The 26,719-nt window shown below is 34.3% G+C and overlaps 2 protein-coding genes across 5 annotated transcripts in view; both read right to left on the bottom strand.

The window, feature by feature from the left end:
* Positions 1-250: 250 nt before the first annotated feature.
* Positions 251-4,591, bottom strand: LOC132194653 (protein 5NUC-like). The gene is made up of 10 exons (XM_059616069.1): positions 4,182-4,591; positions 2,237-2,431; positions 1,929-2,133; positions 1,439-1,636; positions 1,212-1,375; positions 1,069-1,161; positions 985-1,009; positions 771-932; positions 510-713; positions 251-452 (listed from the first exon to the last, which is right to left on the bottom strand). Exons 1-10 carry the CDS (start codon positions 4,527-4,529, stop codon positions 271-273), a joined length of 1,776 nt encoding a protein of 591 aa, XP_059472052.1. The 5' UTR covers positions 4,530-4,591; the 3' UTR covers positions 251-270.
* A 3,810-nt stretch (positions 4,592-8,401) lies between these two features.
* Positions 8,402-26,719, bottom strand: part of LOC132194852 (monocarboxylate transporter 2-like) — a 108,971-nt gene continuing 90,653 nt past the window's right edge. For all 4 annotated transcript variants that reach the window (XM_059616409.1, XM_059616410.1, XM_059616411.1 and 1 more), the window contains 8 exons: positions 23,334-23,461; positions 21,970-22,204; positions 12,672-12,840; positions 12,333-12,497; positions 11,598-11,880; positions 11,365-11,539; positions 10,510-10,716; positions 8,402-10,065 (listed from right to left, as the gene is read on the bottom strand). In XM_059616409.1, the coding sequence (XP_059472392.1) occupies positions 9,323-10,065; positions 10,510-10,716; positions 11,365-11,539; positions 11,598-11,880; positions 12,333-12,497; positions 12,672-12,840; positions 21,970-22,204; positions 23,334-23,461 (2,105 nt within the window). In that variant the 3' untranslated portion in view covers positions 8,402-9,322. The remainder of the gene's footprint in view (positions 10,066-10,509; positions 10,717-11,364; positions 11,540-11,597; positions 11,881-12,332; positions 12,498-12,671; positions 12,841-21,969; positions 22,205-23,333; positions 23,462-26,719) is intronic.

Genomic DNA, 26,719 nt, shown 5'->3' with positions numbered 1-26,719 from the left:
AAATTTATTTTTATTACTTCTTCTCGGGAAAACAAAAATTGTAAATTGGAAAAAGAGAGAAGAAATGGTTTAAAACTAGCAGATGCTGAAACGCCCAAAATCAAAAGAGACTCGGCCGCTGCGGTAAACCCACGCTATCAAAAATAAAGAACAATATCACAAACACTTAAAAATCTTAAATATTGAATTATTGCCATAAAATAAATGCTCCTTGAAGAGAGAAGGAAAATTGAAATTAGCCACGTTGTGCTCATGAGCTTTGCTCAAAAATTATTTAATGAAAAATAAAATGATAGAAAACACAATTATTGCTCCAGGCAATGTTGGGTGAAACGAGGCAACACCGTTGTCTGCAGTTTCCGTGTTTAGTAAAGTAATCCTCCCCTCGATGTCGGCAAAAACAGGACTTTTCTGTTTAATATAATTGGCCAGCATCACACTCTCTTCAGTATCTGCACGGATTTTCTTTTTTTATTTTCTCAATTTATATTTTTTTAATTGGTGTTTACCTAAAATCGTCTTATTCATGCCTTTTTGGCTCAACACGTGATAGCCATCACCGCCATCAGCGATGTACTGACTCATTACGAGACCATAGATCACATTTGGGTCCAACGGAGAGTATCGTGGTTCTCGGCATTGCCCGCAACGCACCATCACAGATTTCACCCTTTTTCCAGGAGGTTTAGACATATCATAAGTAACTTTAAGACCTATAAAAATACACATTTTTTAATAAATTTCTAAATATTTATTTGTAAATTAATTGCCTGAAAACTGCAAAAAACGGCCAGGTGCTTCTACTCCGCTCAAATCGTAAAACTTGACGCTTTCCTCCAGCGTCTCAAGCAAATCCACCCCTTTCAGCCGTAAGGTCACAACCCCTGTTTGAAAAGGCAGAACTGTCAAGACATCTTCCATTGTAACAAATCCTTTAAGTAAAAAAAAATTAATTTGCATAATTTTGGTTTAGAAATTTCCAACCTCCTTTGGTTCCGTCTTCTGAGGCCTTATAATTGAAATCAAACTTTTCATTTTAATATCAAATTTCACTTATTTTTACTGAACCTTGCTTTCTTCAATGGAACTCCTTATTCCTCCTCCGTTCTGAACAGCAATTGGAGCATCAGTCCAACCACTTCCTGAGTATGTGGATGCGTACTAGAAATATCACTGAAATTCATTTCAATATTTACAAAATTCATTCATACATGGGATATAAAAGCGTCCGACACGAAATTTCCCAAATTGCACTCCCTCATTCGGCAAGAGTTTTGCGATCCGTTTAAGAAAACCAGGGTTTTTCCAACTTTTTCTTGCCCCAAGCTGGCGACCTTTTCAGCCCATGGTTTCAATTCTTGTAAAACATCTGGATCTAGGATTAATGTATGAAATATGCTAACACTTTATCAATTATATAGGCCTGGTTATATTTTACCCTGTTCTATATTGTAATCGAGCAAAATTGGCTTCCCCTCCATGCCGACAATTTCGCCGTTTTTATCAAAAGTCAAGTCCATTCTGCCCATGTATTTTGTGTAGGCGTACGCTTGAACCACAGGGATTTTTTTGCCACTCGCCTGTTCTACCATAGTTGGGTACAAATCAGCGGGGATATCCGAGTCAGGCTGACGACCTATTCAGAGTGAACAAATTAAAAAAAATATATATAATAAAAATAAAACAAGCTCTCTCACGTCTTTATGAAATTCCAACGTAAGCTTTTTATATCATGAATCATGCTGGAATTATCATTTAAATTGCAATTTAACTTGAAAGAGTTTTTAAGGTGATATGAACTTTAAATTATTTCAGAGATAAAATCCAAATCCCGTTAATTAGTAGTTTAATTAAATTTCACATGAAAATTCACAATCTTATAAGAATATAAAATTAATTAAATGTATTTAAAAGCAAAGGAAAGCTACCTGTGTATAAGAAGGTGTTTGAATGACCTCCTACAACTAAGTCCAGTCCGTCCACTTCTTTGGCAATTTTCTTGTCCACCGAGTGGCCAGAGTGTCCAACCGCAATTAAGATGTTCACACCACTCGCTCTCAAGCGATCGACCTCGCGCCTAATTGCAGGCACTTCGTCTTCAAACACCACTCCTCCCACACTCGGCACCAAGTCCTAATAAAATAAATTAGGGTGCAGCCACGGAAAAATTAAAATAATTTATTTCATTTTTATTTGAAAATTAGATTTTTAATTTTTATATTCAAGTGCGGCTTACCACGGTCTCTGGAGTGAGATAACCGATTACGCCGACTTTTCTTCCTCCCACATTCAAAATCACAGACGGTCTCAGTTTTTCTAAACTCGGTTCTCTGCTCACATCCACATTAGCGGCCAGCACTGGGATCGTGATGTTTTCTAATAAAGGGGCCAGTCCGTCGACTCCATCATCAAACTCGTGATTACCGAGGCTCTGCAAAAATTTGCTTTTGATTGCAATATAATTGCTTGAAAAGTAACATGCTTTAAAATAAGGCGTAATATATTGAATTTTTATTTTATGTTCTTATTATCAATAAAAAAGTGCAGGAAGTTTTTTGAAGAGCAGATGTCTCTTTTTACATTTTCCTAATATCAAACATGTCCATGAATAGCGCGGCGGCCGCACAACTTTATTTAGCTGTAGGTTGATAAAAAGACAACAAAGGGCCTCACCATGCAGGTGCGGCAGTGTTTGCGAAAATAGAAACACAGGCACCGACGAGACCCAACAAGCAAGCAAGCGAATTGAATTGTAAAATGTTATTTCTTTATCAATTAAAAATGCTGGTATGGCATTTTAACTGCCCTTTCTTGCAAACAAAATTTTTACTAAAAAAAATAATATTGCAAATTTCCCTTACTAGTAAAATTGTAAATTTATGAACTACAATTTCCCCGATTGTTTTTTGTTTTACAATTACAAATTGTTCGACTCGAAAATCTCCTTCTGGCCAGAATTTAATACTGATCGCTAAAAATGAATGAAATCGCCAAGTCATTTTGTAAAAAAAATTCAAACTGCCTTCATAATAAAAATTTTGAGTAATTAAATGAGAGGCCGGTGCGTTAATCTGGAACCTCTGGCCATTTCTTTTCATTGTTATTCTTTTCCGTCATTGATGATAGCCAAAGTGGGATTTTTACATTTTAGTTTTCAGAGGGGTTTTGTGCAAATTGTTTCAGCCAAATTAGTTCATTAGTATGGGGAAGAAGGAAAGAGACACACAGCGAGGTTTAATCTACTGAACCTTTCGATCAAATAATGTTGGTCTTTTTCACTTCTGCTCTCTCTCTATTCAAAAAATAAACAAATCAATAAAAAAGTCTAAAGATAAAAATGGATAATGTTTTATTTTTATTTTTTATTATTATTTGCGTTTCATGGCATTCCTGGCAGAGAAAATTATTAGCTGATGCCTATACTTGGCCGTGTGACTTAGAACGAAGCGCGCATTATTAATTTTTTTATTGTTTGAAGTGAGGCGAAGCAGTTATACGACTGTATTGCACGCAGTTTCTGAGAAAGGGAAATCACAGCTCGTGTGTAACAATGAAGTTGTAGTGAGAGTTGTTATGTTACACGCTGTACTCTACTATCGACACCGCCTCAATGGCGAGTAAATTGGCCAAGAAAGACTCTCAATAAAGTTTTTTGTGCTACAAAATCCTAAGGCATGTGTGCAATAAACTAAAAGTACGTATAATGTCAGCCAGGCAAAAAATTTTTCTTTTTTTGCAATAGAACATTTTGAAACATGTTTAGCAGTAATTAATTAAAATTAAATAATTTTAAAAATGGAACATAAATTAATTCAAAATAAGCAAGTCATTCACAAATTACTTAAGACTTTGATATTGATTTTTTTTTATTAAAGAGCTGTTTTCCTCTAAAAAAAAATATAATTATATAGATATCGAATAGGAAAACCCCGATTCTTGGATTACCAAGAAGAGGAAAAATGATTAAAATTAGTTTTGTGGTAGAATTTCACGATTGAGGGTTTATTCATGGTGATTTGAATTTAAAATCGGCTTTTCCTCGATGGGTTTTTGTGAGTTGTTTATTGTTTCAGAAAAAGCAGGATATTGTTTTTTCTGAAACAATAAACAACTCACAAAAACCCATCGAGGAAAAGTCGATTTTAAATTCAAATCACCATGATTAAAATTAGATCTCTCACCATAGCATCCATTCCGATCATCTTGAGAAAAGCGGCCACGACACGCCACTTGTGCACGGTGTACCAAGAGGTGCCCTGGTAAGTGTCGCCCGCGTTCAGGAAAATGACGTTTTCCTCCGCTTTGCGCACGTCCTTGACGACCTGGGCCACCCTGGCGAAGCCGCCGAAACAGGTCTTGGTGCTCAGGTGCTTCTGGGCGCACCTGCCCGACTGGCCGTTGGTCTGCTCGAAGCGCGCGTGCATGTCGTTGTTGTGCAGCACCACCAGCTTAAAGTGGCCGTCGGCCGCCGCCGAAAAAACGAGGACGGCCGCGACGAGCAGAATTGAACAGGCCCTGGCGACCCACATGCCGAGCGCAACTGACTTCAGGTTCGCAGGGTCCGTCTCGCGCGGCGAGAACCACTTTTTGCAGATTGAGCGAGGTTCGCAAGAAACGCGGCGCGCGCGCACTCGCAGAGACTCGCGAAGCAAATATAATAATAATTTTAAATTATAGAAGATTGGCGAAATTATCTTAAGGAGTGGTCCCTGGGATGCATTTCCTCTTTCGAAAATTATACTTTTAAATCATTCGTATGTACTAATCGAATGATTAATCAAATTAGATAAGTGAATTTCTTTATTGTCGTAAGCGGTACCAAGGATTGTCAAACCGCAATTTTAACGTCATTATTTAGCCAACAGTTATTCCGGCAAGCAAGTAATTTAAATTAATTTTCATTCCACTTCATTTATCTAATTTTTTATTTTTTGACCTGGGTTAAAATTTTTGAATACTTAAATCAGTGAATTTTTTTTACACTAGGGCACTGCAAGCAAAAGAAGCCTGCAATGAGAATCATAAATGCATAATATTTTTAACTATAATTCACAACTGCTGACTACGCCTGAAAAGCTTTCACAAACTGTTGAAATCAACTTGGATATAAAATAAATTTTTTTTTTTTTATCAAATCAGCAGTAAAGTTGGGTGGTATAAGAATAATTGAAAAAAATATTTATATCTTCCACATTTAATTGCTTGAATTCAATTGCAAATGTCCCAGAAAGAAATGCACATTATCTGATGTCATGAGAAAATCCAAAAAAGTCAAGAATTAGAAGTAATTTGATTAATTTTAAAATGTTGTTCAATTTATTTGAATTGTCATTTACTTACCTTTTTGGTTTCTATTAAAATAATCCATTAATAAGTTAAATTCATTAAAAAAATTAATTTTATTCTAAAATTTTTATAAATTGTTAAGATAATTTGTTTTAATAAATAAATTTATTTTTATATAAATTCCATACTAAATTTCTGTATAGGTTCTTGAAGTTGTTGTTGTGGAACCTTTTGGCACTCGAGGTGGTCGGTCATATTTGTTGAAATATTAAAAAAATTAATCACGTACGTTTAATAACAGAAATTGTATTTGAATGTTAATATTAATACAAATTAATAGTAACTTATTTTAAAATTTTACATGTATAAAACGTATAAAATTTATTTCTTTCTGGCCAAACTGCGTATTACAATGTTAAATGAAATTCGCAACGTCATTATTGTTGTCGTCGTTATTATGTCGACGTCCGATAGTCATTAAAGAAATTGCCAGCGGCGTCAATGCGTTTTTTCCCGTGCGGAACAACAGGATCTTATTGTTAGGACGGAATTCGCACAGCTTTAAATGCCTGCACAGAAACGCATTGTGAAAAAAGTACAAGCTCATTTTAGCAGCCGGTGCGTTTCCTCTTCGCAAATATTTGCTCCTCGAAGAGCGCGCGTCAACAGGCTTTACATATCGCGCGCACCGTATATTTGTATAATTGATTCTTCAAGGTGAAAGGTCCAATTATGTTTTTAACTGTGAGCGAGGAAAAATGCAAATAATTCGTTTCCTAAATAAGAGATGATAGAAAAAAATATCAGCGGCAGGTTGAAAAATATTATGGAATAGCGCAGGATATTTTTCTTTTTGCTATATATTTTTTATCGTAAGGTAAAGGCGGTTGGATGAATATTAAATACCCCTACCCATTAGAATTTCAAATCATGTTTGTTTTAATGTCTTAAAATTATATACATTTTAATTAAGGCCCACAGCAGTTTATTAAATTACTGAAGAGGCCAACAATTAAGAAATGGAGTTTCAATGCAACAATTAACAAAATCTACAACGTCGGCACATTTTTGCCTTTGAAGATTTTATTTTTTGGATTCCAAGCGATTTGATGCTTATCATAATATTCTTATTTGCTTTATATTTCCCGAAATATCTCATTTTTAAAAATTTTTCCACTAAAATATCTGCAAAAGATAGGGAATGCAGGTATAAATTTATAAATTATTCTATTATTGCGTATAATTTGCAATTTTTATTTTTAGGCGCTGATTCCTCGAAGTCCTCTTGTGCTCTCCACAAGCAATTATTTTATTTTTCGCTTCTGGGACTCGTCAGCGTCCGTGAGTGAATAATTTCTTCGGATGTTAAGTTTAATTATTGTCACAATTTAACAATCAACTTCGGCCGCACCAGGGCGACTCAGGTTTCTTTTTCCTACCGACCTTTCCCGCCGCCTCACCTGAGGAGGAAGGGAGCGTGTTGCGGTCAGGATCGGGCGACGCTCCTCGCTACCCGGACTGGGTCTACAGACACGTGATCGTGCCAAGACTGCTGTATCAGGAGCAAAGGCGAATCGCTCAACGTGCAGAGGCGGCGAACGCAAACACGCCGAGTGAGGCGCAGGCCCCGTTTGAGACGTTCCTGGACGCAAACAGGTTCGACGCAACCTTTGACTTTGAATGGTGGTTGGACGAGGAGGATGGACAGGAGGATGAAGGTGATTTTGGGCAGGAAAACGAAAACTGATGAAAAATCCTGATAAAAAAATTTAATGTATCATTTTAGCTCATCATTTAATAAAAAAATGTATATCCAGTATAGTCAATCAAAATTTAAAGGTAACGTCATTAAATTTAGCCATCTTCATTTCATTTTAAGTACTCGAAAAAAAATTTTTTATGTCAATTGATTTAGGCAGAATCGAAGAAAAATATTGTTTTAGAGAAACAAAAATTTTTGGGTACTCGAAAATCAGTTTAATTTTATATTGTTCCGTTCTATTTAATAAAAAATGACAAATGACCTTAAAAATTGTAATTATTGCTTTTTAGTAAATGTTAGTAAACTTGGACAAATTAATTTGAGCTTTTGATACTTTTGATACCTGTTTATATGGTTCAACTGTAATAATACAAAATATGTTATAATTTTTTTAAGTTTAATTGAAATTCTCAACATTAGATTTTCAATTACAACAATTCAGTGGGTCTGTAGAGGAAAATATTTACAACATTCAATGGTGTTTCATCTGAATAGATCTTGTCATAATTATATTTAAATTGAATTGCAATCTTTTATTTAAACATAAAACTTGAATACTGTTTTTCTGGCTACGCAACTAGAACAGCTAGTTTTATAATCAATTAATTGAGCTCTAAACAGCCTGTCGACTGACACGAGTGAGACAAAACGTTTGTCTTCTGTGCGTGACTAAATCGGAACATCGATGTGAGTAATAATTAATTTACATTATAATATCATAAGGTTTTATATATTTATACTTACGTGCATCAGCACGCGTCGTTAAAATTTATATAATATCAATTAAAATTTTTAGAATTCTGTCACTTAGGCTCAGCGAGATTCCTACTTATCGTTCGTTCGATCCTGCCTTTGATCACATTTATATTATGTTGATCACCGATCGAAAATTTGTGTCCCATCACTTGTTTATACTTTTCACTTCCTTTCCCTACGTATCACAGATGTTGTTGCTTAGCTAAAGTTACATTGGTTTTATAGCTTTTCGAAACGCGTGTGGCATCAACCGCGAGAAGTCACATATACCATTCATTTGTTGTGCTGTTTGTGAGTTTCCTCCGTTTGCGAATGTTGAATAACTTATTTTTACTCTTCCTCCGTTTACAAATTTAGTTGGTTCTAATTATTTAGATTTATTTATCTTTAGACAAAAATAATCTCTCTGCTTAATTTTTATTTTTAAAATTTGTTGATTCAAATAATTTTCAATGATTTGCTTACTGAATTAAAATCTCATTAAAATTTATTCATACAATATTATATAATGTATCAATACTTCTTGCCTTTTCAAAGATTTGTGCACGTTAAAACTAAACGTTAAATGCATATTTCCGAAACGACAACAACAAGTAGCAGCTTAAAAGGTTTTGATTCTTTAATTTTTTACTGTATATAACAATGTACACATATTAATAATTTTTATTTTCGCCTAAAGTTAACACCTTGCTAAAATTTGGTTGCAGCGTATATTTTCCCTGTGTTCACATTAATAAGTGACTTACAAAGAGACTTTTCGCCTAAACGTGAATTCATTCCTATTTGGAACTTTTTAATCCGACAGAGAACGACACTAAAGTCGTTCTCTCTCAACAACCACTTAATATCTCGGAAGGTACGACGGTAGTTGCAAATTTGTGAAAATCGAAAAGAAAAACTGAAACTGTCAGGAAAGTTGGATTGTCGTGATAAATACTTATTATAAGCTAAAGAGAAGGTCTCGAATTATGTGTGGCAGTCTTAAAAACTTATAACAAAAATAAATAAATTACTATCTTGCGTCGTCGCAATTGAACTATTAAAAAGTTAAACAAACACTGACTAGTCAACAAAATTGCACTGACAATGATGATTCTTGAACATTATTTGTAGCAGGACGTTCAAGAAAAATCCAGGTTTCATTTAATGATGCTGTAGAAATCAGCGTAACTATGTGATAATTGCACTAAAGTGCCTGAAAGGATTCTGAAACTGTCTCTGAAAACAACAAATCTTCTTCAAAATCTAATAATTATATTAATATAAAAGTCTGTTTTTTTTTTTTTGTTAAATCCATTGAAATTTTCAAATAGTACACACATCATGTTCTTTCTTTTTAAGATGACTTTTCTTTTCTACACACACAAATTAAATTTTCAAGAGAAACTACAAAAATTACAACGTCGCGATTATTGTCACAGGAAAAACGTTCTAAAGCAACAACTAGCATTTAATGTAAATTGGTTCTGCGTTGAACGTCCTGGGGTGCCTCTCCTCCTCACTGGGAGAGGGCCGGGGTCACACGGAGGTGGTCAGCTGCTCGATGACCGTGATGTTCTTGACGGGTCGTCCGCCCCAACTCTGCTGGCGGCAGAAGGCAGGGCTGGGGAGGATGTGGGGCAGCGGGTCGTTGTCATCGTCGGGACGTCTGCTCGGTCGGACGTCGCCATTCTTCGCTTGTTGTTGCTGGTGTTGGCGGTGGTGGTGGTGGTGATGGTGATGATGGTGGTGGTGATTGTGGCCGTGCGGACCGTGGCCGTTGACCAGCACCTCCTTCCGGCCGAGGCTCTCCGGTTCGCTCAGACTCATGGTCATGTTCGGTCGAAGGGGTCTTTTGCCGGGAAAACCACCCGAGTCGTGGTGGTTCTGGCCCTGGTAAAAGTCGTAGTCGATGATGAAGTTGTCCGCCGAGTTGGTGTGGTTGACCAGCGCCTCCTCGGAAATGCAGCCCAGCAGGTCGGACACCTGCGCCGGAGGGGGCGGAGGGGGCGGCGTGTCTCCCAGGTCGAGGGTCGTGGCAAACGAAATGCTCTTGGCCATTCTCGCCTGCGCCCTGCTGGCCGCAGGGGTTGTCGGCGCCGGGGTCGGTGTGCTGCAGGAACAGGGCGGCGCCTCCGAGAAGGACAGGCAGCTCGTCGGGTCCGGATGCTGCACGACACCCCTTTTGTACCAGTTCATGAGAAAGAGGAGAGCGGCGCCGAGAAGAGTGAAGAAGGAGGAGAAGTAGTAGCCTGCCTTTGGATGGCTCTCGTTGATGTAACCTGAAATTTGAGTGAAGGTTATGCAACTGGCAAAACATCGACGTGAAGCAGATTGCATCATTATTGAATATAATTAACAATTTGTGGCGTCAATTTTGTTCAAATATCTCAGGTTTATTGGTTTCTGTTGAAATAGGATTTTTATTTTTTAGATTTCATTCTCTCACAGCAAGAAAGCAAAATGAAAATATTGAGAGAAAATTAAAAAAAAGATCTATTAAACTTCTTATTAAAATTATCACGCTATTATCAGGTCCAACAAGAAAAAAACAAAAGCGCTTTTAGATAAAACCTAATGGCTGATCTGGATTTGATAAAAATTTAAAGAAAATCAAATCCGTAATATAATTCATGCTGCTGATCTTTTTCATTCTTTTATTATATCGCAGTCCAATTTAATAATTTATATCCTAAAATAATTTAACTCTATAAATTAGGAATTACCAGTAATTGGAATTCCAAGAAGTGCAGGTATGGCTTTAGCGCCCTGGACGAATCCCCAAGTGCGAGTGAAGTGTTTGGCGCGCACTCGTTCCAGCACATACATTTTGAGGGAGTAGATAAAACCACCCAGGAATATTCCGTAGATCCAAACAAATAAAACGTAGCCGTGATATCCCTGGACAGTGCTCAACGCCAAGAGCGAAACGCCTGAAAATAGAATATTAATAATGAAATAACCAGAGGCAAACTTAAATTTTATTTCAATAATAAGTTATTTCAGGATGCTTTATTTATTTAAATTATTATTTTTAAAATATTTTTACTTTGCACCCTCATGCACTTGTTTAAATTAAGTGAAATCTAGGTTACTTCATTTCCATAATGAAGTTATTTTCATATACTGGTTATATATTGACTTGATCAATTAGATTTTATATATTTAAAATAATAAATAATGATATACTGGAATTATGCGATTTATTTTTGCCAAACAAAAAATTAAATTTTATGTTAAATTAAAATTGCAAAAATCAAATTTATTAATAAATAAAAAAAGATCTTAGAAATGTTTTAGTAATAAATGTTTAATTTATTCTCACTTTAAATATAATTATACTTGTTTGTAAAGCAACTAATGTTGGTTGTTTCGTATATTTTGTGTGAACATATGGAAGTGTGTTCACAAGAAAAATATATATTTTTTATTTTTTGTTCAAAGTATGTTAATAATGCATAATATTGTTATAGTTTTTAACAATGTTTGTGCACGTCTGTGAATAAAAATTAAATAACAAATTAAGTATTTCCTTTTTGTTTGTGTGTTTTAACATTGTTTTTTAAATCAATAAATTTTACCTATTCCCACCATGGATGCTTGGCACAGGTACTGCCGTGAAATGAGACATTGATCACTGGGCCGAACCACAACCAGTCCAAATCCAACACATCCTAAAGCAGTGGCAAAACCTAGAAAGGTTTGCAGAAGGACCAGGGCGCTGTCTTCCAACCCCTCTTTGTATCCGTGCATTACCTTAAAAATTTACAAATAATTTTTTTGGTTTCAAATTTTATATGAAAATAAATCTTACGAGGTAGAAAATTGGTGTGTAGAGACCGACAGCGGCAGTTGCTGAAGAAATTATTAAAATCTGCACGGTCCTGACTTTCAAAGGCGAAAAGTCAAAGAACGGTGGTTTTTCAACTGTAATGTGGCCCTTCTTTTCTTTGACCTTTTTCTTCTGGTTCTTGAGGTGCAAGATTGCTCTTCTCTGGGGGTGGTAGAGAGAGGCGGAACGGTAGCAGACGCCCAGGAAAAAGGAAATGAAGACCACACCTGTCACGGCTTGCAGGCCCAAACGCCAACCAATATTTCTATAAAAGAGGAAATTAAAAAAAAAAATCAATTTGGAATATTTGTGATTTGTAGACAGTGCACGAGTGAATCTTCAAAAGCATAAGTATCATTACAATTGCGGTATTTTTTTGTAAATAAATTTTTTCAACCTTTTTTTAAACATTTGTCCACTGGTTTTTTGTACAGATTAAATATCAAGAAAATCTTATACATTGAAAATTTCAAAAAGAATTTGCTTGTTTTGTTCTCATATGAAACTGTTTCTCAGAATCATTATCACAAAATTTTGTTGAAAAATTTTTTTTTTAATTTTCTGTATATTTTTGAATCCTTTAAGAAATTTTTTGACATGTTTTATTAAATAGGCCACTCTTGGAAATTATTTTTATTGAAATATTGCTCCAAATATTTCTTTTACGTTTTCATAAGATAAATTTGAAACTTAATTGTGTCTAAATTTTCATCTTACCCAATGGCCTCCTTGTAGAAGACGGAAAAGAGCGTAATGCCGATGCCTCCTCCGGCCTGCACCACGATTTCCACAAATTCCCTGCGTCGCTTGAAGTACTGGCCCAGCATGAGTCCTGACGATTCGCGCACCATGCCAATGCCGACGCCAAAAACGATCCCGTAACTGCGGACGGCAAATTCGTGCAAAATCGATGCTTTAAAAAGTTTTGACTGCAGCGAAAATAAATGCGCTTCTTTTTGCGGCGAGAGTAATCTGCAGACTCTCTCGGCGTAAAAAGGGCCATCCATTTTGGCTGTATATATTGCCCGAGCGAGTAACATGTTTTGCTTTTTTTACCTTAGGAAGACTTGATGGATTTGCTGAGCAAAGGAGGTAAAAAGTATGGCCAGGGCCATCACCAGGCCGCCAAACACGGCCGTCAGTCGAGTCGATTTGCGACGGCAGAAAGCAACAATTAGAGGCGCCGTCGCGAGTGACACAGCAAAACAAAGCACGCCGATCCACGCTGCAACACAAACGGAACCAATTAAAGCACCAGAAGAATGAAATAAAATCATTGTTAGAAGAAGGAATACGATCTACGTATTATTAAAGAACCTAAATTTTTAAATATAACCTTTCCAAATATTGCAGAAGTAGTACAAGTGTGTAAGAATGGTCAAAGTTTTTAAATTTAATTCATATTTACTTTTCTAAATTTTTTAATAAAAACCATTTTTTCAACGAGGAAAAAGCCCGATTTCTTTACTTCCGTGAACATCTCCTCGAGTGTCAATTTCTTCAAACAAATTCTTATAAATTGTTTGTTCTACTTTTAAGAACAAAATTTTACCCCATTATCAGTTTTAAGAATTGTATTACAAAGCATTCCTCTTGATTTTTTTGTTATTTGTTAGATATTTAAAATTTTAGTTAATTTTAAAATAAGTAAGAAAAATGTAAAAAAATTACATTCCAAGCAAGTAATGAAACCTCAGTGAGCCAACAAATGGAAAGCATAACAACCTATTTGCTTGCTTATAATTGACTCCTCATTGGTACAGTAATGAATTTTTTTACAAGAAGAGGAGCACTTTTTTGTAATTAGTGGAAAAAATTAGAAATTTTAACCACTATTGTTGTGTAATCTTGATTTTTCTGTCATTTTTTAGCTCTGTCGTTTTCATTACTTACAATTAGTTAAAATGTGGTATTTTATAAATCCAATTACTCATTTTTGTAGTTTTTTTTTTTTACTATAAAAGAGGGTGACCGAAATTGGGTCTTTATATATTTTAATAACAAAACAAAACAAAAAACTTAATTTCTCAAAAAAAGAAAAGATAAAGTCCATTCCTTCCCTGAAATATTTGTATAATAATTAATTTACCGCACCTGCCCTCCAAGACTGTCCCTCAAGCAATTTTTCCTCTCTTTGCAAGGAGCATTTTTTGTGGTATTAATTAAAGAATTTAAATTGTAAGAGATATTGTTTTTTTTTATAGGGTGAGTTTATATGGAGCGTTTTAGCAGACATCTGCTACTTTTTAACCCTTTCTTTCATTTTTTCAAATTTAAAATTTTTTTATTGACCGAGAACAATAAACAATAAATAATTTTCCAAACATTCAGTTCTTGCGATAATTATAATTGCAGCCGAATGTTGAACTTTTGGACTTATTTTATGAAACAATAAATGAATTGAAGCCATCAATGAAAATCCAACATTAAACTCAAACATCATATTTTCATTAAAATTAAATTTATATACAAGTGGTAAAGAAGGCATTAATAAATCTAAAAATAAATTTAAGCAAACGTCATTTATTTTAAGAACCTGAAAATTTTATAACAAAATATAAGAGCGCACAAAATTTTTGTGACACTCGGAGCCCAAATAATAAATGGCGGCTCGCGTCTATTAACTGGCGACCTCCGACCTCCGAAAGACCTCAGTCAACTCGGTGCAGTCCATCATCGTGATTATTTTGACAAGCTATTTATCAGCATCGCGCTCGGTCCGACGGATATTTTGTTGTGCCCTCTCGAGAGTTCTAGGGAGAGAAAGATGTGCGGAATGAAATATCGACGCCGTGCGTCTTTTGCTGAATAAATACGCGCGCAAGCCGAGCAATTTCTCACCGCAGCGAAGTCGCTCCACGAGACGAAAGGATTACTCGCGTTGATTGCTCATTTGTTATGCACGCGAGCAGAAATGAGAGAGCAAATTTCAGACAAAGTCAGAGACGGTTATTCATCTTGGGTCGTCCGTGATATGCAACTTTTTCAGAGGAATAATAAATTTTTAAAGATATAACAGCTTTTATAAATTTTTAATCAAAGAACCTCCATTTAAAAGTAAAAGATGATTTGTTTTTATCAACATACCAACAATTAATATCAATGGGGGAGTTAACGCCTTATTATTAATTACATTACTTAAAAATACAATAAATATTTAATAAATTGGTTAAATAAATATTTTAAATAATCACATTATAAAATATAAGATTGAATCTGTTCATATTAAAAATTTAATATAAAAATATAAAATAAGAAAAAAAATTGTTTAAAGAAAAAAGAAAATAAATTTTAATAAATTTTAAAAATAAAAGTTGTCAACAAATTAACCTTATTTTCTATTTATCCTAATATCCAATTTATTTCTCAGTTTATAATTAGATATTAATTTGTTAAAACATAAGATGATAAAAACGAGGAAAACTTAACTCGGTCACTATTATTTTGCCTTTTCTCGTATTAAAAAGGCAGTCGTCGTGTGCGGCTAAAGGCTTAAGCACAAATGAAAGAGTCATCACATTTTTCTTGCTTGATTCATGCAGACGCCTCCACGTGAAATTCGTCGTGCCATGCGCACGATCCGTCGAAGATGATTGATTGATGATCTTAAACCGACCACCAACTAAAGAAAAGGAGACCCTAATAATTTTTTGTCTTTTCACGAGAATAACCGAAGAACATTTTTCTTTTCACTAGAAAAAAATACATATTTATTCCAAAAGGCAAAAATATAGATTTTCGCAGAAAAATATCAGCGGTTCAAAATAAAAAAAACCACAGAGAGCATGTGAATAAATAACTTTGTGATTTGATGGGGTTTCTTCCTTTATTGCAAATAGAGAGATACTGTAAAGGGCTTGCTTTTCACATCAAAAGTAGGAATTTTGGCGAAAAGGTTTATATCAAAGGCGAAACTTTATGAATAGCGAATTGGGCCACGGATCTGTGATGTTCTCCGATCCGGCGCATCCAACCGCGAGATACAAACACGCACTCACTGTGATTCTTACTGATTGGTGGAAAAAACGAAAACGCGTTCCAACGTAAGGTATGTAATGCACAAACATCAGGCTTATTTTGCGTCAAGGGCAGAAGTGGCTTCTTTGATCTTTGAAAATTGCATTTGGGTGTTGGTCGGAAAAATTGAACAGTTCTTTTCCCAAGGAATTTAGGAAATGTATAATAAATAATAAAGCCAGCATAATAATGTATTTTTTGTTCCATGCTCTGAAATATTATTGGGAAATTTAATTTTTATTATTTTGAATATTTTTTGCGCTCAAATTAATTGTGAAGTCGGATTTTATGCAGTCATTATGAATTAAAATACTAATAAAAATCAAGACTTATTTCGACTTCGCAAACAAAACCTTCTCGAGACTATTGCAAACGATTTTAAGACATGATTCACAGCAGATTCACAGTTATTGGAATATTCAGAGACAATACTTTTGTTTTAGATACTTTGCTGTATTTTGTTTCTTTTCAAAAAGGACTTAACTCATGTCTAATTTAAACTTAAATTTAAACTAAAAGTCAAATTAAAAGTGGAATACGTTTTCTTCTTCTTAAAACATTAAATTCATTTAGCTGAAGCTCAGATTTTAAATTTTAATCAGTATTTTTTTTTTTTAATATGCTTATTAAAAAGATTGTATTTTCTCTTGGATTCCAAATTCCTTTTCTGGAAACCTAAATAATGAAAAGGCAGTAAATTAGCAACAACACAAAATAAAATTAATCTTCCCAATTTGATTAGTTCGGCCTGGCAGGATACTTTGGGCGCAGCGCAGGAGCAATTTGAGAAAGTTTCAAAACCCAATGCCATAATTCAAAAGTCACCGGCCGGAGGAAAACAACAGAGGCAATGTATTCTTTTTTGCGGCTTGCAACTTAATTACGTCGAGCAAAATGAGCGCGCATTAATTTCGGCAAGACAAGCGAATTTCGCCCTCTTAATCAAGGTCAGAGAGAAGCTCTTTGTGATACAACTTTTGCCGTCTGGAGGCAGCGAGTTTATTAAAATTATGAGCGGCTGCTAAATAAGACGCGCGCGGACGGCTTGCAGAGGCGTTTTTCGGCCGCGCGCGTTAATGAATTATAAATAAATCTGCTGCCGTCCGTGACTCGAGGTGCTAAATCAAAACTATAAATTTGGTAGTCGGCAAAGGCTTGAAAAGTGGTCACATAATTCATTCTAGCGGTGCACGATCGAGACAACGGCAGCGAGATGCTGACTTTTTCATCGTTTTACTCGTAGAAATTTGAGAACTGACAAGTTTAAAGACTGGGGTTAATTTTTAGTAATGCTAATATTTATTATTCTTAATATATTATAAATAAATTTTTATTTTCCCTATAAACTTTTTGTTTTATAAAAATTTTAATACACATTAACTGCAATTTTATATAATTAGACGTAATTTTACCGATAAAATTAAAAAAAGTTGCTTTTCATAAAATTTTCTGTATCTAAACTAGATGTTTTCACGCAATAAAATAAATTTTTAAACCAACAGAGGATAACCTTAGTTAATAGGAATAATGATTATTTCATAATTATGAATAGTTGCTGGTATTTCAATGATGTAATTATGTAACAAAATTTGATCTTTTTAATGAAGGAAGATTTTTTTTAACATGAAATCCCTTTTTTTAATAAAGTAGGTATATTAATTAGTTTCAAATTGTGTTTATTAATGTATGACCGGGCATTCTCTGCCCAAATTACATCATCGATATTTATTTGAATATTTCAAAAGTCCAGCCAAATCCAAGCGGATGAGTTATAGGCCGGTGCTTGAATTATCTTGAAGTATCAATTTAAACTTAAACCTTTATTCTTTTCAACCAAACTGCAGAAACCTTTTGTGAAAACTTTTATTCAGCGCCACAAGCGAGCTGGCTGTCTCATTAAATCACAATTTGCACCAGCGTCGCTATTCAATTGCACTCACATATTCTAATTTATTACCCTCGCACGGAATGAATTAGCGCCGTAATAAACATCTCACTTGCTCTCTGTGCGATTTGCATATGTATATAAATATAAATATTCTCCAGCTAAGGATCCCGGCCATAATTAAAACACGCGCCGACGTCTAATTTATATATTTTCATGCAAATCCGACATTGTGCGCTGGCGTGATTTAATCGCGGTTTCAGTTCCCGCTTATTATTTTCTTCTTGCCACTCCTTGGCTAATAAACATGTCAACAAGTTGCTATTATAACGAGTCCATGCATCAATTTTGAAATAAAAAAGAAATAAGAGCGATTGAAGTCACGCAATTCAAAATCCTATTATGTTAAAATAAGAACAAGTTAGAAATTTATTCATGTCCCTTTACAATTGAGAATTATTTTTAATTGACGACAGCAATTGGCAAATCCTTTTATTTACAAATAATTTATTTCAACAGTGGATGTAAACCATGTATTGTAAAAATTTGGACGGATAAATGACAATAATAGTAAAAATAGATGAAAATTATGCAATGAAATATTAAGATGTGAAATGTAATTTTATAATCATATTTTTGCCTAAAAAAGCAATACATGATTATCAGATGATATATGGCCAATATTATACAATTTTGAGCACTTTAATTTATACATATTTATTGAACAATTCAGAAAAATTATTTATTTAAGATTGTAATTAAATCTCATCTTTTTTTTTAGTTCTTCAAGTACCTTGTTTTTAACTATTTTGGAATAATTAAATAATTCTACACTGACCATATTGAATCAAATCAGGAAATTTATATTCAAATTTTAATTTGTTTCAATCGAATCTGAAGAAAAGCTTGTTTTCTTTTTGTGAAGCTCACATCAAATTTGTTTAAATACTTTTTAAAGGCACGTTTCGCGGTTCAGCGCTAAGAAGGCGCCCAACACCATTTCGTGGCAACGCACCTGGGGGGAGTTTTAGCACTTTGCCCTTTCACCGCCGCCTAACTATTATTTGGCGTGTTTGCTTCGATCGCGGCAGTTCGCTCGCCATAAGTCACTTGGCGAAACGAGCCATTAAGCTTTTATGCCCCGCGAGTACAATGACTGCGAGTCTGAAAGATGAATTCAGTCATTAGCATAATTGTTACGTGCGGAAAAGGCACACGAGAGGTGCAGGAGAGGTCGCGCAATTGCCCAAGAAAATTGCCGGTTTCAGCATTTTCGCTCCGCCGAGCTCCGCTGGTAGAAAAGCAAAGCGCGAAACAAAAAGCAAGAAATTCAACAAGTTGATTATCATCGCTCCATCTGTGTACATTCCAGCTTGCAGCAAAAGGGACTCGCAGATAACACATACGGACTGGGGAACGTCGCCAATCTTATATTAATTGTGTATCTGATTTGATAATCTGCACAGATTGGAAAAGGGAAAGGAATTGACGCAAAAATGGTCAAATTTTGATCAATTTTTTTATTTACAGATCTACACCTGATAAATTAATGGAAAGGATAGAAGTGGAATTTTTTTTTTATTAATTTCAAACTCAATTAGAAATATTTAAATGATCTTCAAATTTCATTACATTAAAAACTAACAAGATGATTATTTAAAATTTTAATCGGTGTCTTCAATGGCAAGAGATATTAATGAAATTAAATTTTGGTAATATTCACTAGAATAAAAGCTTTTTGGGCACCAGAAAACAGGGTATTTTTAGTAAAAATAAACTATAATCCTCAAATTGATGGTGATTAAAAAAATTCAGCGCTTCCAGCTTTTTTTAAATGATTTGTTTGGATTTTTTTCTAATAGCAAGTAGTATAATCTGAAATTTGGTGATCTTAAGCAATCTAAAGTGAAAATTTAATCTACAAAATATGTATGAGTTGACAAATCGTTAACAGCTAGGTCTAAAAAATGTGCGATTGTTGAGCAAATTGCGATTTATTTGCATAATTTATAAAGGTTTTTTTAGTCTACCATTTGCAAAAAATTGAAAACACCTAACATGATTTGCTATTTATTTGCGCACATCCTGACAAATTGGCCAAAAATTTGATTGCCTATATTTCTCGCTGATTTTCTTATCATAAACAGCATTTGAGCCAATTTTACTGATATTAAAAACTTATAATTAATTTACTCTAATTAATTTATTTCACTTCCATTGTTTTGCAGGTAGCATAAATTTTAGAGCTTTGATTTGCATTATTTAAAATGAAGGAGTGGAATTAAAAAAGAAGTTATCATAATTTTTGAGGCTTACTTTTACACATTCGACCAAAATCAGTATCTGCAAATTGGTCGTGGAGTTCCCTATTTATAAGAACCATTTAAGGCGGCCGATTACACTACATTTTACTCTTTTATGGGTCAAACGGACACAATCTGCGCATCTGGCGTGGAGAGCAAAACGCTGTTTTGCGCGCGAGGTCACGCGAATACAAGCTGCTTTGTTTTCATTTATCTTGATGCTATCGAAAGACCACCTCTTTTAATCCCGTAGAAAATCTTATTAGCCACCCTGAAGGTATAAAAAATCTCCTTCTTGATAAATTCATCGGCTGCACCGAAAGCGTTCTACATCACGCGATCCCCGTTTGCAAATCTCCGTCGCGAATTTCTTCTCTTTCCTTTTTATACGCCATAAAAAAATACGGTGCAGCACGACGGCGGCGCTTGCGTTTGTGTAGTTTCCTTGTTGTGTGCCGTGCTATAAAAATTCCTCGCAGGCATGCTCATTTATTAATGTGATTATTACCGCTTTGAATAAACGCGCAACAATTTTATGGCGCCACACTCTCTCCGTCGGCAATAATTTTCCCTCTTTGCATTTCTCTCCCTTTAAGTAATAATTGCACTCTCGCATGCACACGTCCGCGTTGTGCGACCGATTTTGTAAAACAAACACGCCAACAACTTGAACAATTATGTTAATTTTGTTGGAAAATTTTACGATTTTCTAAATTTGAAATTTGGGCAGTTTCATTCGTTTTCCGATCAGTGGTTTTCTGAATCAACGTAAAATTTATTTTGAAAAATAGAAAAATATCATCTTCAAAGATTTGATACTTTCATTTTAATGTGAATATCATATTCTAAAAATCATTTTTTTTTAATTTCGTGTAAAATTGTATGTATGAACGATTAGTTTCTGTCAGTTTTAATTATAATGACAAATAATATTAAAAGTCTCTTAAATTTATATAACAGCTTTCTTAATTTGACTGTTTCCAACTTAATTTTTCCCTGACTTTCTGTTTGAGTGTAACCATTTTTCAAAAATGGCATTTTTTTTCATTTTCAATAAAATGTCATTTTTTATTCTCAAATGTTATGCTACATAAGTTCCATATTAAGTCGCGTTTTAAAGAAAAAACTTTAAAACAACTAAAATATATTTTTTTTTTATAAATTTCATCTTTGCTTCAAAATTTACGATAAAAACATGTCAATGATTTTCAATGGATTCAAAGATGGCGTTTGTTTCATTAAAAAATTTCATTTTGTTTGAAATTTCTGATGAAATTTGTAACATCAATGGTCAGAAAGTAAGTTCTGCGTTGTGAAAATAGGATTCCCTTCAAATCAAATATAATATAAACGATAAAAACTTTCACATAATATAAAAGAAGGAAATTTAGCACCAAATATTTAAATCAGGATGATTCCATTCACGTAATGAATGTCAGAGCAAATTTAAAAAATCCAAAGCCTCTAAAGGAATATTTTCAAATTAACTCATCTATAGTTGCTACGATGGCATATTTAGAACCGCATTTTCGAATACAGTAATTCTAGCGAAATTTAAATATAATTCAGTAATTCCAACCATACTTGGCAGCTACTTATCTTTATATTTGATTTCAAACGATTAAAAGTTACAATAGCAATTATAAGTAATTAACAAAAAAAGCAAACATACTTATTTTAAATATTTTTTTAACGGCTAACTTAAAATTTGGGCAAAGGGTGTGAAATCATAAAGAATCGCACTTAAAAAATATAATAAGTTAAATTATAATTTAATATTATTCTGCATTTGAAGATTTTGGAGCATAAATTTGGTATGAAAATCATAAAAATCGTGCAGGATAATTTGCATTGTATTTTTAAAAAGAAATTCTTTTTGAAAAGTGTCGGAAAGTCTAAAGAGTTGTTGAACTCTTTTATACGTGTACAACGGTTGACGGAAATTCGCAACACGAGGAGTTATTCATTCAGTGGCGAAATCCGCCTGCGGTGGTGGCATGACATGTCGCTCTTTCTCGCCGTGACACAAACAAAACAAACTTAAAAGGCGCAAAACGGCTCGGAAAGCAAACAGGGCGAATTCCCTACGCAGCCGCGCCGCCGCCGGCAAACAAATAAATAAAGGGGTAAATAGGTTGACTCTGATTACCTGCATCCATGACTGCGTCGTGGCCGTGGATCTTGACGGCCTCGAGGTAGAGAACTCCGTAGGAGAATTGCAAGCCGGTGGTGAAGACGTGCACGAGGAAGCCACACGCGCACACAATCCACCCCCAGCCGCCCTCGGGGTAGTAGTGTTGTCTTATGGTGGCGGTGTTCACGTCGTGCCTCCTTAATGCGGGCACCGTTTTGTGTAACGAGTTCATATCGCGCTCGTTTAGGACCTGCGAAGGCAAACACAATGTGTATCAAGCAAGAGGGAAATTCTCTCTGCACGCCTATAAAGCTAAGCTGCTCCGGGCACGAAGCCCTCGGCAAACGCACCACCCGGTGCTGGCGAATTTCGGCAACAATTGAGCCTGCTTATAATGGGCACAGATATTACAGAGAGCCGTGGAATTTCTTGCTTTGATCCACAAGCTAATTTTTGTAGCTAAATTTGATTGATTTTAAGCCATATTATCAAAATTATTTAATAATTTTTTTGCAAGCCCTACTACTATAGTTATTGTTGTTGTTTTTGTCCAAATTGTTACAATGTAATGTGAACATTTGGAATTATAACAATCTGGACAAATAATAACTATTTGCAATATTTTTAAATTTATTATCACACAGGTTTCACTTACAGTAAATTTATTGATATACATAAAGCAAGCTTGTTGGAATTAATTTGTCTATAATGATAGGACTGTTCAGAGAATAGTTTTTAATTAAAAAGCTAATTATGAAAGTTTTTTTCAATGAAAATTTTATACATTTTCTTTTATTCACAATCCAAGTCCTTTTTTTCTTGACCCATTGGGAAACTAACTAATTTCTTTAGAATAATTTGGTTGTAAATAAGGAGTTTAGTTCTTGCAATTTGAAATAATTAAACCTATAACCTATAATTTGTTTAAAATGTTTGAAGAGATCTTTTAGAGATTATGACTGATTTTTTAATTTAAGCTCTTCTCAATCAATTGCCTTTGGAAATATATTTTATTTATTTTTATTTTTTTTATCATTCAATAATTGTGAATATTAATTATTCAATAATTGCCATTAAAAATTTGAAACATAGCCTGTAAGTTGCCAAAACACCCCATGTAATTTGATTGTTCATTCTTTACCATGTCCCCAGATGGCTGCATGTAGTACTATATATTTTTGTTAAGTTATTGCAAAATTAAATAATAATCGCAATTTAAAATAACTATAAAGATTTTAAAACGTATATTAATATTAAAATCATGTAAATAAATTAAAATGTTATTTAGTTTTATAATAAATTGTATTTAATTTATTTGTATGAAATTTAATAAATAAAAAAAAAAAATATAAAATATAGTGTAGGAAGTGAAAATTTACCTGAATGGAGTCATCAGTGCCACCACAAGCGTCAGCGTAGGCACCGCCACCCCAAAATCCACCGCCGTTGCCTCCACCTCCGTAATCTTGATCGTCCTCCTCACAGTAGCGCTCATGAGCCCTGGAGTCTGTGGACAAAAAAGTGTGTCCTTTAAATTTTATTTTATATTTTTTAAGATTTTTTTTTAATTGTAAATCGCGTGCTGAACAAAAGCAGCGATAAAACGTGGTTTAATTTTTTCCAAAGTAAGTCATTAAACTTATCAGGAGACTTTTCAAAATTTACTGCCCGCTCAACCAAATGCAAATTATGTTCCCGTTGAAATTTCACGTCAAAATTAAAGTCACGAAAGCCTCTGATTTGAATCTTTTCAGCACACTGAGCTATAGCAAATAAAAGCTCAGCGAGAGTAAAAATTGACCCCTACACCCATACATAGCAAAATATTTTACGCCTGCTCTTGTTGTGTGATGTGGGTTCGGTGTTGTTTTTGTCTGGCGAATTCAAAAAGCAGCTTGTGTACGTAGAGTGTAAAATGTGCGAGAAATAAAACTATATGAAAAAAAAAGCATCTGGGGCGCAGCACGCGCGCTGAAAATGAACTTGCGATGTGGCCGGTGGAGCAAGCAGAGGCGAGAGTGTTGCAAAAAGTGGCCTTTTTCACTTTGGCTTGCGAGAGGCGCCCATCTGAACGCACCTTCTCCCTTACACAATAAAAAAGCGAAATAAAAACGGCGTTAAGATTCGTGCAAAATAAGACCAAACCACCAGCAGACAGAAATAAAAACTTGCAAGGCGTCGTAAAAATTTGAAATAAAGGCCGAGAAGCAACCTCTGTCATGCTGATGTTTATTTTATTTGTAGTACAATTTAAATCATTTGGGGGTGCTTCAAATTTTAGTCAATTCACCATTAAATCGAATAGCATTGGTTCTTATCTTAGAATGATCGAATATTTTCAATCATTAAGATATGTTGTACTAGATGCAAAATAAAAAATATTGGCGTTGGAAAAATCAAAATTGATTCAGCGTGGGGCTGTAGTCAGGCGATCAAAGATTTTTGTAAAGTAGGCAACCGAAGCCAATTTTTTGAGCTTTTACAGGATCTTTGATCGCCTGACTACAGCCCCACGCTGAACCAGTTTTGATTTTTCCAACGCTAATATTTTTATTTTGCATCTAGTACAACATAATATCTTAGGATTGAAAAGATTCAATCATTCTAAGATAAGGCTGCCATAAGAACCAATGTTATTCGATTTCTCAAATGTTGAATTAGCTATAAAAAGCATTAATATTATATTATAATAAGTAATTGATAGATAAATTTAAATTCCAAATATGGATTATACTTTAAAGATTTAAATGGACTTTTTAGTTAACATTTATAACAACTCATTGAATTTATTATTATTATTTAAACAAATTTCAACCCACGACTTAATATTATTCGCATTATCAGAATTATTTTTTAATTAAAAAAGAAGGTAAAAAACAATAAAGTCAAACTCCAATTCTGTCAGACGAATTAACCTTTCTATTTCAGCCTTAGGGTTTTGAAACCCTATTTCGGATATCCGACTTCGTAAATTTTTACCATTTTTTTTAAGCTTAAGTGAACTCTGTGTCTCCTTTGGGTATAATTTAATTACACACACGTGGGCGCACACCTCACGCACCCGAGGTGTGACACTTTGGTGTCACTGATGATGTAGCGATTATTGCTTTCGGCTGACACACGTCGTCCTGCAGCGCCCTTTGTTGCCGCGCGAGGAATTTTTTTTCGCTTTATCCAATTTTGGCATCAGACAGGCGCAATTACCGTCACACGCGGCGGCACCGAAATGACATTTTCTTGTTTCCGCACGTGAAAAATGGTGCGATCGAGTTTCCCCAAGTGCAGAGCTGCCGAGATCGAGTCTCTACTTTTTTGCTTACAGCTGATGTCTCTGCTCGTAAATACAATAAAAATTTCCTCGTAACCAAGCGAGCTTACAAATATAATGAGATCAACGTACACACAGGCCATAAAAATATCATTATTTGAAGTTAATTACTGAGTGCAACTGCTACTTATTTTCATCGCAAACTCCAACCCACGCAACTTGCTTAAAATGTATTAGTTTTTATTTTGAAATCAGTTTGACTCTTTTGCTCTGTAGATTGGTTAAGTTAGTTATGGCGAGCATGTTTGTGTTTTTCGTGTATCAAACAGCAAACCCACTTTAAGAATATTGTATTACGGATATCATAATTTATTATAACGAAAAACAAATGTTTTTGCAATAATTTGTTGTGTTCATTAATAACTTTAATACTGAATAAAGTCAATTTAAAATTTTAATATCTTTATGAAAGGAATATTATTTCGGCAAACGTAAAATTATCTCAAAACTAGTCAATTATCTTATGCTACAATGAGATAACAATTATTAATTAATGTTATGTGGTTTAAAAAAAAACTAAGAATATATTTTTAATATGAATTTCAATTTCCTTCCATAATTTTGATTATTTTCTTTAATCAATTATTTGATTTTGTATTTAATTTTTATTATTAATAGTTGAATTTATTTTTTTAACACTTGAAAAATTCAAAAAAGTTTAAAATAATTTTTAAAGCTATATATTACTACATAAAATTATATATGTTCAAAATGTTTTGTGAATTGGAAAATAATGAAATAAATAATATGAATATTCTGCTTCTCTATTCTGGAGTTTATATTATGAAATAACAATAAGTAATAATGTAGCAAAAGTTAATGAAACATGTTTTTATATTTAAAAGGCAGAGACTTGAATATGTTTAATAAAAAGATCCATACAGAATGTGTAGCAAAATTAGCATTTGTTTCAATTTTCAAAATAGAAAATAAACACTCATATATATGATGTACATGACGTGTCTTTTGTTACGAAATTATTTGCCGCAAATCGCCTGCTAATGGCCTATTGAATGGACATTAATAACCAAGGGGGCTCCCGCTGTTAATCTCATGCTTGAGCTCTCCAGGGAGCCGTTTCTTCGTTGACCATCACGAGATCATTAGGCAGGCCGAAAGCAATAGGGCATAAGTGATTTTCGCCAACGCGGCGGCGCCTTTGTCCTCGAATTAACATTAAAGACCAAAAATTTAATTTAAAATTCGGCAAAACCGTTTTTAGTTTTTACCCAAGCGACGTGCAGCGAATGAATGAATATTGGCAAAACGTGTGTGAATTTCACACACCCGGCGTGCAGACTGAAATTAATTCCACTCCCGAGGGTGTACGTCTGTCCGACACTTTATTTATTTCCATCTGGGGACGCCGGTGCTGAAAGTGAGACTCGGCGCAATAACACGCCAGGGCTGGATATGGCGACAATTAATTCTTAATGC

The sequence above is a fragment of the Neocloeon triangulifer genome, unplaced genomic scaffold, assembly GCF_031216515.1.
Source record: "Neocloeon triangulifer isolate White Clay Creek 2 clone unplaced genomic scaffold, ASM3121651v1 ptg000008l, whole genome shotgun sequence".
Taxonomy (NCBI): Eukaryota; Metazoa; Arthropoda; class Insecta; order Ephemeroptera; family Baetidae; genus Neocloeon; species Neocloeon triangulifer.
This window is presented reverse-complemented; position numbering and strand designations above follow the sequence as displayed.